Genomic DNA, 11,701 nt, shown 5'->3' with positions numbered 1-11,701 from the left:
AATCACAGTGCTGCCTTCTATACAGTTAGGGGAGGGGATGGGGGAGATTTGCATACCTCCCCCAGCCCAGGACACTTGGCAATGTCTGGAGACATTTTTGAAGTCATAACTAGGTGAGGGGTGCTATGGCATCTAGTGGGTAGAGGCCAGGAATGCTGCTCGCCATCGTATAGTGCACAGGACAGCCCCAAATGTCACTAGTGCTGAGACTGAGAATCTCTGAGATGGGGCATCATGTAGGAGGATAGCTGTAACTGGGAAAGTCTGGGGACTGAGAAATAGGGCTTAGAGCTCTTATGCCAAGCTTCTCCCTACCTTGTTTCTCTGGAGCGGCTCCTTCAGTGGCCCAATCACTGCAGTCATCACTCCTTTTTCTTTTGGAAGTAAGATAATCTTAGAGCAAGTTGGGTATTAGAGCTAGAAGTGAACTCAGATCACCTGGTCACGTAAGGCAGCACGTCTCAAATTCTACTCTGCACACAAATCACCTGGGGTTAATCCTGCCTGACTCAGCAGACCTGGATGGGGCTTGCAATTCTGCATTGCTAAGTGGCACTTGCTCCAGTAATACAGACACAGGTAGTCCCTAGATCACACTCTGATTAGCAAGTCACTACTTTCAGATGATGTGGCTGCAGTGCATTAAAGTTAAGTCAGTTCTCCCAGTCACTCAACTAGAAATTCTCAAAAGAAACTTAAAAAAGGCTTCATGGACCCTCACGCTCTAGCCACCAATTTAGTTAACCACAGATCCACCCTTCCTCTGGCACCTGGCAGCATCCTGCAGACACTGTACCCTGGAGGCACTTTGGGAAATCATCTCCACTGAATGCAGTCCTGCTCTTTCTCCCCAGCATTTTTTTTTCTGAGGCAGAGTCTCGCTCTGTTGCCAAGGCTGGAGTGCAGTGGTGCAATCATAGCTCGCTGCAGCCTCAAACTCCTGGGCTTAAGTGATCCTTTCACCTCAGCCTCTCAAGTAGCTAGGACTACCAGTGCTCACCACCACACCTGGCTAATTTTTAAATTTTTTTTGGTAGAGATGGGGGGGGGGTCTTACTGTGTTGCCCAGGCTGGTCTTGAACTCCTAGCCTCAAGCAATCCTCAACCACCACAGCCTACCAAAGCACTGAGATTACAGGCATGAGCCACCACACCTGGCCTCTCCCTAGCTCTTTAATAACCAGTGGAGACTCCTGCCCCATGGAGCAACTTGGCTTGGCCACTCCCTGGAGAAAGTTCCTTGCTGATCATATAAACCACTCAGCAGCCATTCCTAGAAATGGCTTTCTGGGGAGAGGCTGAAGTTTGAGAAATCTCAGAAAAGGAAACCTGTTCATCAAAAGGGAGCTAGCCCGCCCCAATTTCCGCTTGGGTCCGTATCGGCTGGAAACAGGTGGAAGCCCTGAGAGAGTGAGTGTGTATGAAATGAACATGGAGTCCTGCAGAAGGAAGGAATGTTCTACCAGCGAGCATCTCCTGGATCCAACCTGTTAGGAGCCTGTGGGACGAGAATTTATGGATGTGTTTTCAATTTCTCTGACAGAATCTGTTTGGATTGAGGACGGCTGTTTCATCTTTGAAATATGTGTTCCATAACAAGCGCAGGAATCACACATCAATTGCTCCCTTCATTCTGTGAGCCAAGCCCTGACTAAAGGGGTTTGGAAATCCCCACAAGGTGCTCTCTGCTTATTGCTCATTCAGAAAGAAAAAACATGTCTTTAATGAAATGCAATGTTGAGGAACAGCCAGAAATAGATGCTCCCTATCTGCCTTCACATATGGTAGCTTCTTTCTGGCCAATTGACCACCAATGAACTGGGGAAGAGCTTTAACAATGGGCAGTCCAGGCACCCTGTGCTCAGCCGAAGCACGCTGGACCTGGTGGAAGTTGATGGAGATGGACGTTTCTAGTCCTTTCTCAACCCATGAAAGCCCAGGAAACCCATGCATGACCCAGACTTTTATTTGCAAGGCCATCCTGGTTAGCTGTAGCTAAGCCTCCAGAATTAAAACTGATGGGCTGTCACTTTTCAGACAAATTCTATTTGTTCATTCTCCCCCTCTGGCTTTTAACAACATCATGGTGACAGGAAATGTCCAAGACCCACAAAACGCTGTTCTTTCATGAGTTTTACTAACAGGCTCATTTCTACATTAACACCATGCTGGAGAGATTTTTCTTTGTCTGGAAGTGCAGAGGGTATTGAGTTTTAGGTTGCCTGAAAATAAGCTATACACTTTCTTGTGTTCCATGAATTCTTGCTCCAAATTTCAAACTCATCAATACATAGTTCAGTATCCATGCATACTGATGCTTTTCTGCTCTTCAAGCCTATATAAAGGTACAGAGAAATGAAATTTTCTACCAAGTGGCTTCCTTTCTATAATTTCCCATTAATTTGGAGACAGGTTTTTTTTTTTTTTTTTTCTAAATATATCCCTTAAGAGATCTGATTTGTTGCTTTTTGTTTTGTTTTTTGGAAAAATGACTGCAGGGACTGGGAAAAAAGCATTTGGCTAGTCTGATCTGTGTTTACTTTCTGTGGCCTTATAATTAAACTAAAGTGTTATATGTCCTTTAACAACACACAATTAATTGAAGTATTTCCAACTAAAGCTACTGAGCTTTAGATGATAATGTCTACCATTTGCCTGGTCATATTCCATGCCAAGTACTGTACAGCAATTACCTCATTTAATTCTCACAGCCATGCTGCTGTGGCAAGAGCAGTAGCTCACTCTACAGAGATGGGGAAACCCAGGCTCAGATAAGTTCAGTCCCTTTGACAATGGCACACGGAGCCAGGACTCAATGGAGCCGGAACTCAAGTGCAGTCCTATCGGCCTGTGACATTGGTGTGACTCCCTGAAAACTCGAAATTCTGTTGGAAGAATATTCTGGCTGGGTGCAGTGACTCATGCCTGTAATCCCAGCCCTTTGGGAGGCCGAGGCAGGTGAATCACTTGAGGTCAGAAATTCGAGACCAGCCTGGCCAACATGGTGAAACCCTGTCTCTACCAAAAACATGGAAAATTAGCCAGGTGTGATGGTGTGCAGCTGTAATCCTAGTTACTAAGGAGGATGAGACAGGAGAATCGCTTGAACCCAGGAGGCGGAGGCTGCAGTGAGCCAAGATCATGCCACCGCACTCCAGCCTGGGCAACAGGGCGAGACTCCATCTCAAAAATAAAAAAATAAAAAAAAAGATTATTCTGTTTGCTTTTAGGATATCATGAGACCACAAAAGTTTCCAGGCATGGCTTTAAATGCCACCGATATGCCAATGGCTTGATTTATATCTCAAACCTTAATGATTCCCCTGAGCTCCAAACTTGAATGTCTAAGAGACATCTCTCATGTAGCATTTCCAAAAGGGAGCTCCTCACCTAGTCAAGCCCATCTCAGTAAATGGCAACTTGGTTGTACCATTTTATATCCAGTCCATCAGCAAATCTGTTGGCTCTACCTTGGAAATACAGTTTGCCCTCTGTATCCATGGATTCTGCATCTGTGGATTCAACTGTGGATTGAAAATATTCAGGAAAAAAAATGGATGGTTGCATGTGTACTGAACATGTGCAGACTTTTTTCTTGTCACTATTCCATAAACAATGCAGTGTAACAACTATTTACAAAGCATTACATTGAACTAGGTATTCTAAGTAATCTAGAGAACATTTAAAGCAGACAGGAGGATGTGCGTGGGCTATATGGAAATAATACAACATTTTATATAAGGGGCTTAAGCGTCATGGATTTTGGAATCTATGGGGGGTCCTGAAAGCAATCCCCCACAGATACTGAGGGCCAACTGTATAACTGGAATTCAAGAATTTTTCTGGGGCAAGCCCCCATCATCACTCACCTATTTGCAATAGACTCTTCTTTTTTTTTTTTTTTGAAATGGAGTCTCGCTCTGTTGCCCAGGCTGGAGTACAGTGGCACGATCTCAGCTCACTGTAACCTCTGCCTCCCAGGTTCAAGCAATTCTTCTGCCTCAGCCTCCCGAGTAGCTGGGATTACAGGCACCTGCCACCATGCCTGGCTTGTTTTTGTATTTTTTAGTAGAGAGAGGGTTTCGCCACGTTGGCCAGGCTGGTCTCAAACTCCTGACCTCAAGTGATCTGCCTGCCTTGGCCTCCCAAAGTGCTGGGATTATAGGCATAAGCCACCGCACCTGCTGTATCTGCAACAGACTCTTAACCAGAGCCCTGGCTTCCAGTCTTGCTGTCCAACAGCCAGAATGGTTTGTGGGCAACACAAGTCAAATCATGTCACTCCTCTGAATTCCAGGACTTTACCTGGTCCTTCAAGACCCTGAAGCATCTGCTGTGTCTACCCTCCTCCCAAAGGGAAAACAAAGCCAACTTCAAATACCCCCACTCCCATCCCAACGCTGCAGCCATCCACCCTGGTGGGCCCCCAGCAGGCTAGGCCCATTTCCACCTCAGGACATTTGCACTGGCTGTCCCCTCTGCTGAGAATACCCTTTCCCCAGCTGTACCCCCAGCTGGTCCCCTCCCCTAACCAGTGGGGACTCCTCTAACCACCTATATTAAATAGCACCTCTTCTAGGTCAAAGATCTGTGGGCATCCTTTGTTCCTTTCTTTTCTTTCTTTCAAATTTTCTGTAAAGTAGAAAGTTTTCCCAAAAAAAAAAAAAAAAAAAAAAACTTGGGGGAAAAGACATTCAATCCTTGTGGTTCCCAAAGTAATAAACAGAAAATTTGCTCCTGAAAGAAAGGATGGAAGAATGAATGAATGTTAGACCATTACCCAAGCTGTACTCCCCAGCCTTCACACAGGGCAAACACAGATGGCCTGAGGACAGTGTTCCTACCCAATCCTTGGAAACTGATAGCCTCAGTCTGAATTTTCATTTGATCACTGCCCACCCAGCCAAGAACAAGGAATTTTAAAGCTGACTGAATGGACTTCACAATCTGTGTGCCCGTCTTAAGATGGGTCTTTAACTTTACCGGATAGTTCTACCAAGTCATGGGGACCAGGTTTCCGGAGGTTCTACTGGGTAGAAACACTGTGAAATCAGTATCTCTTCCATTTACATGTTTGTAGCGGACTCTGTGCTTGTTTTATTTTTAAAAATAGAGTTCAAACATTTAATATTTAATAAGATGTCAACGTTTACACAGAGTGTTACAATAAAAAAAACCCAACACGTTGCTATGTGGTCGTTCCAACACCAAATGTGAATATATCTCATCAAAGTCGCACGTAGGCTCAATCCCAGCACCTCTAGGATAGCAAATAAATAGTTATTACCACGCTGGTGAAAATAGGGTCTGCTTAATGTTTCCCAAGTCAGATATACAGGCTCTCTCCTCATGTAAATCATTTCAAAGGCTAGAAGCTTCGTCTGATAGAACACTGCCCATACAAAATTAAAATGAAAGCATAATATGACAATTATGTGGTAATTCAATAGTTCTCCTTGGGTTTCTCATCTTTTCCAGCTCAGCATCTAATAATGAATGCTAAGTAGAATTTGCACATGTTGGTAATTTAAAGTAATCAGTTCTCACCTAAGTGAAACAAACTGCTCTAAAATTTTCCATTCCTGTGACTTATTAGGCTCAAAATCTATCAATTTACATATCTCCTTTGTAAGGTCTTTGGGAAGGACTGAATAAAGAACTGAGATTACCTGGTTCAAAGTAACAGTAAGGACTGAATATTGAATGACTTCGACTTCTAGCACATTCTGCCTTTCCCTAAAATCCACATGAGCATCTGCAACCCCAGGGGATGCACTAAAAACCACTTAGAAGAAACACACATGTCACTTCCAGGGTGCCCTTATTTGGTGCTTTTGTACAACACATTTCCTCAGTGAGAGCAAGAAACATGTGATGTGTGTCATGAAAGAGCCCCTTCCCCATGACGTGTTGATGGTTTTTTATGTTAAAACCCGATTCAGAAGGAATCCAGAAAGTTCTTCAAATGTCTAAAGCCTTTGGTTCTGGAAGAGGAAAAAAAAAAAAAACCCTTATTCTGAAAGATGCTTATTTCACCTCCATGTCCTCATGCTGTTCATCAGATCACCAGATAAAGTGGATGGAAGTTCTGCATTTGGAGAGAGCAAATACCCTTGGGATCCCTACCCAACTACGTTTACAAGAAAGAAAGACAGAGCATGGCAGCATGTTCCCCATGGGGCTTGTCTGAGCCCCCAGGCCCCCGGGCGAGTGGACCACATGGCTGAGTTAGGACTCCACGGAAGGAAGGCAGTTTGCTGTGGTAGTCCCCACCGCAGACTCCTCATCCTTGACCTTAGTCCACCTGTCCAACTCCAGCCTTCTATTGACGAGAGCCTGAATCCCACCATAAATCAGAGGTTCAACTTATGAAAGAAAGTAAGATTGGATTGTTTCAGTCAAGTAACTCTTCCAACTGTTTGACATGAATTTGCAGATATCTCTACTCTAAGCACTGGGGAGGACACAAATCCCAAGGTCCCCCTCCGTGACCTTGGCCCGGAAGCATATTTTCCTCTCATTCCCCACCATGGCCTCAGCCAGATTAGAAAGAAATGCTGTGGTTTCACTGACCTTTGGCTATCTTTTCACTGTTTCATGTTCCCTTTTGAAGCCGCTTGTTTCAGCTAAAAGGATCTCCTGGATTCTATAAAGCCAGGCTATGGGCCGGGCACGGTGGCTCACGCTTGTAATCCCAGCACTTTGGGAGGCCGAGGCGGGTGGATCACGAGGTCAGGAGATCGAGACCACGGTGAAACCCCGTCTCTACTAAAAATACAAAAAAAAAAAATTAGCCGGGCGCGGTGGCGGGCGCCTGTAGTCCCAGGTACTCGGAGAGGCTGAGGCAGGAGAATGGCGTGAACCCGGGAGGCAGAGCTTGCAGTGAGCCGAGATTGCGCCACTGCACTCCAGCCTGGGCGACAGAGCGAGACTCCATCTCAAAAAAAAAAAAAAAAGCCAGGCTATGACTAATACTCTTTCCCAGCACACGTTGGCTCTGAGGAGACCACAGGGGAATAAGAGGGGAACTACATGAAGCGGTCGTTAAGACTTTTTAGGATTTAAAGCCCAGGAGAATCCAACTTCACTTGTAAACGTTCTGTAGAAAACACAACACCAACACTAACATTAAGACCTGTTACTCAAGGCTTACGTGCTGTAAATACGACAATGAATTTTATTCTTCTATAGGACCAAGGATTAAATTCTCTACTATTGACTGGATATTGTCACACTGAGGTGGCTACTTGATACTATTTTGGAAGGAAGAGGTCAATGAATTACACAAACAAATTTTCTTATTGTGTCAGCATGATCTGACTTAAAATTTCTTAACCCAGAGAAAATATATATTTTGCACATTAATTGGAAGTTTCATAGAAACCCATTTGTAGCTAGGTTTTTGTCCAACATGAAAATTCTTATTAGAGCTAAGAAATTATGGATTTGGGCTGGGAATTCTAGGTCAAATCTGAGAGAAGGGGTGGGGAACAGGAAGGTTAGAAGAACATTCACAGGGGTTTAGCAAGAATGAAAACCGGAAGGGCAATGACAAGGACACGATGATGGCATCCAACACAGCAAACTTCCCCTCCTGAAGACCAACACTCTTCCTTAATAAGATAATATGAATTTCGTTCAGAGAGTAATGTGCCTAGCTCAATATTTTCCTTCCCACACTAGTGTGCGGCTAGGGGGAGCCACGTGACAGACTTCCAGTCAATGGATACAAGCTAAGCGTCTCTGGGGAAGCTTTGCTTTCCTGATAGACATTGTACCTAGTTGCTTGCCTCTCCCTTCCTCTTCCCACTTAGAAAGCAGACATGATACCTGACAGTTCAGGAACCATCTTGCAACTCTGAGGCAATAAGCCAGAGGACAAAAGGTAAAAATGGTGAAAAAGAAATAGCAATGGGATGGAGATCCCAATGATATTATGGAGACAGTCCTGGAGTACCCCCTCTCAGGGTTCTTATCCAGCCCTTCAGTGTTTGCTGGGTTTTCTGTTATTTGCAGCCAAATGCACACCTAAGTGATGCAGCACTATCCAGTGACAATGAGACTGAAAAGGATGAGGGGCACTTAGTGAAAAGGAAGGGACAAAGACTAAAGAGAAAGGGCAAGTGGGATAATCTTACTTACACAGATCATACGGTGGACCTAATACATAGCTTAATTCCTTCCTGCAGAAAAGACTGAAATCCTGACTAAAAGAGTAAATGTGTCGTTAAGTTCAAACACAAAGATGCCCAGTGCCCAAACTGGCTACATAAAATTTAATGCTGTCCTCCTGTGCTGTGATTGCTAGTATGAAGTGCATGCTTATACATTAAAACTGGACATTTTGCATCCTACAGAGAAGATAATGGAACAGATTAGAATCAATTTAGTATTTCTCTTGCAATCCATTTGGAGGGATTCCAACTGAGAACTCGTATGCCTCATCCTCTCCACAGCCGTATCTGATAAGACCTGAGAGGAAAAATAAGTAGTAACATTGGGTAGCCTGTTTGGACTCTTGCATATGCTACTTGAAAATGAAAGCACACTTATGGCAGGCTGGGGGCATACCGGCTATGGCCCATGGAAGTGCTGAGCTGATCAATATTGAATGCATGGGCAAAAGCAATAAATAAATGAAGCAAATGCAATGGGGATTCAAATCAACGATCGGGTGAGTATACCCTCAAAATAAGGATGCATCCCTTTGTATGGGAGGAGACACACCACAGTACTATATGCTCCAATAGTTCATCGTGCAGTCCCAGGATGCCAGTCTTGCATAGAGAAATGATTTCTTCACACTCATCATGGCAGGTGCCCCTGATGTTGGTTCAGAAACTGATGGATAAGCCAGATAACAGGCTGAGAACAGGAGCAAGAAACAGGACGGTCGTGAGTGGACCCACTGGCATACTTGCAGCTTTCACTGTGTTCAAATCTAATTTCTTTTTCAACAAAGTGCAAATGTCTTTAGTATGATTCAGTAACATAGCAGCAAAACTTCAAAAACCAATAAATAAGGATGCTGACATGCCGATACCCCTTTGTCTTTTGGACTCAACACTTCACGTGTGTTCATAAGTTACAAACATCAGCCTTGAGCAGAAGGAGTAAAAGCTTCTTGAGTCAGCATTCATGCTCCACATACTTGTACAGATCACATCATTTACATCATTTACCCACCCACATGCCCCCACAGCAGTAGCAAACTCATTAGGAAACACAGCTTGAAACTCATACGGGGTTAAAGCTATAAAATGCCTACTCATTGATGTTTTTGTTTTTGTTTTTAAAGATTTCATCCTTCTTCCCCGCCTTTCCAACAAAGCTTTTGTTTCTGCTGTCCCCAATGCATGATCTTTCATTGGGATAATAACATATCATTTATTTCTTTTTAAATGACACAGTCAGTGTTTTTCTGAAAATAATTGCCACCTTGTTGCTAATTAAACATGATGGATTCGGGGTCCTGGTTTGCCATCTGGGCCATATGTCTCAGAACATCCTTTTTTGTGATGATGCCAAGAAGTCTCCTGGAGAAGAAACAAAATATAGAGAAAAGAGGTCAGCCTCGCAACGACGACTCATCCCTCTCCCTAAACCCCAGTGCCTTCTCCATGTGGACACAGAGACAGACAACATTTCCCAGCCTCCCTTGTGGTTAGGCAGAGCCAATGGAGGGAGCACTGGCCAATGCCTGTGGGTGGAGGTGATAGATGCCGCTCCCAGGTCTCCTGTGCATTTCCCCCCACTCTCTCTTCTCATCTGGCAGCCAGAGGCACAGGAGCCAGTGAAGGGCTCTGAGGATTGACTTAGGAGCCACCAGATTCAAAGACCTAGGTCCAGAGCCCACCTGCAATCCACACTGGATGTAACATGTGAGAAAAATAAACCTTTATTGCATTAGGCCACAGAGATTGCAAGCTTGTTTATTACGGCAGTAAACCTATGATGACTACTATATCCTCTTAAATTTCAAGACTATAATCAATTTTAAAAGGGTTTATGAAAGGCATTGTCAAAACTTGACCACACCACAGGAATTCCAAGTATAAGATATTTTAAGTATAAGAAATTTTAAGTACAAGATAAAAAGTGATTCTATTTGTAATTCTATCTTACTGGGAGGATAAAGTTCGACATTTATCTCTGACTATATATGTAAATTGCCTCCTCTTCCAAAATTCCATTGCTTTCAACTTATAAAAAGAATGCCACTTCCCGAAGTCCATTGTATGGGACCACCAAGACTGTATATCACACAGTGCCAAGGAGCACTGCTCACAAACACTGCAGTAGAAATTGTGCCCTCTGGATTATACAGTGCACATTTGCACAACCATTCATAGCAAGCCTTGTTTCGTTATTTTACTAAATGACCACCTGCAGGAACACATCATGCCCCTTGGGTAAAATGAAAGGTCTGAGAGAAGGAGAAGTGAACAACTTCTTTGGAAAAAAAGAAGCTCCATTCCCACATAAGTTTGCAAAATACTACTCACTGTATCTCCACTGTACCCCCCAAAAAAAGGGGTATGGGGAAGCAAACTCTGGTAGTCTCACATTAAAATACTGTATAGCTATTAAAATAATGGGTTTCTACTCTGTGTAATATGATAATATACAAAAGAAATCAGAAAACATAATTGTAATATACCGTCATTTATTTAATTAAGGCAAAATTAGTCAAATTTATCTCTTAGTGAATATAAAGAGGGGATGTAAGCATTCTAGGCAGTATTCAAATCAGTTACACCTGGTGAGATAGACCCTGATTAGTCAAACTGTCAGGCCAGAATTCTGACTTTTTTGGCTCTGACAACACTGGACCCTAAACAGTCTTGGAAAAGGTATCCGTTTCTTGTGTTGGTTTCCCCATCTATCACATTGAGGGAGACAGCAAATAAGACTCCTTCCCCTCCATCTCATGGCAACATCTTTAGGAGAGAGGAAAATAGTGAGAGAGCATGCTAAGCAAACAGAATAATGACAATATGAATTACAAAAACATTAAAAGAATATGTCTTGACCCTACAGTGATTGTTTTTCTTAAATGGGGAGGAATACTCGATAAACGTAGGAAGCAGGACAGAATTTGATAATTAATACTTTGCAATCCCCAATGTAATAATTAGCTTAGGCAATAATTATCAATGGATACCAAAATCATTGGGTGAATGGTTGCTGGAAAACAGAAAATTCACATGGTTTCAAAGTACCTTCCTACAGATGATGAACAAAGAGAAAAATGTCACTTTACAATGCAGGGTTCTGGCCATCACCACCTCATCCAAGCAATGGAGGTTATCATCAACAAAGTCAGAAAAGCAGACTCTATAACGTTACCTATGTTGGAATGCTGCCAAAAACGACTTAAGCCAAATTGAATCATGAGGAAGTAATCAGACCCAGAATGTGAGACTACTGGTCTGGACTCTTCAAAGGAAATCTTTGCAAGTAACAAACTTGCACATGTATCTCCTGTATCTAAAATAAAATTTGGAATTATTTTTAAAAATCTGTCAATAAAAAAAACAACAACAAGGCAGGAAACTGTTCTAGACAAGAGACTAAAAACGCAAAAGAATGCAATGCACAAACCTTGATGGAATTCTGAGTTGACATTTGAATGAATATCAACTGGATATTGGATGATATATTGAGTTACTGTTAATTTTACATCATCATGGTTTGGTAG

General features: G+C 43.1%; 1 protein-coding gene across 1 annotated transcript in view; it reads right to left on the bottom strand.

Annotated features, from left to right (window-relative positions):
* Nucleotides 1-6,961: 6,961 nt before the first annotated feature.
* The window catches only part of CLCN4 (chloride voltage-gated channel 4), a 66,068-nt gene continuing 61,328 nt past the window's right edge, over nt 6,962-11,701 (bottom strand). Inside the window, exon 9 of the mRNA XM_058441828.1 lies at nt 6,962-9,536. Within this exon, the coding sequence (XP_058297811.1) occupies nt 9,446-9,536 (91 nt within the window). The 3' untranslated portion in view covers nt 6,962-9,445. The remainder of the gene's footprint in view (nt 9,537-11,701) is intronic.

This window comes from Hylobates moloch, unplaced genomic scaffold (assembly GCF_009828535.3).
Source record: "Hylobates moloch isolate HMO894 unplaced genomic scaffold, HMol_V3 SCAFFOLD_7, whole genome shotgun sequence".
In the NCBI taxonomy this organism is placed as follows: domain Eukaryota; kingdom Metazoa; phylum Chordata; class Mammalia; order Primates; family Hylobatidae; genus Hylobates; species Hylobates moloch.
This window is presented reverse-complemented; position numbering and strand designations above follow the sequence as displayed.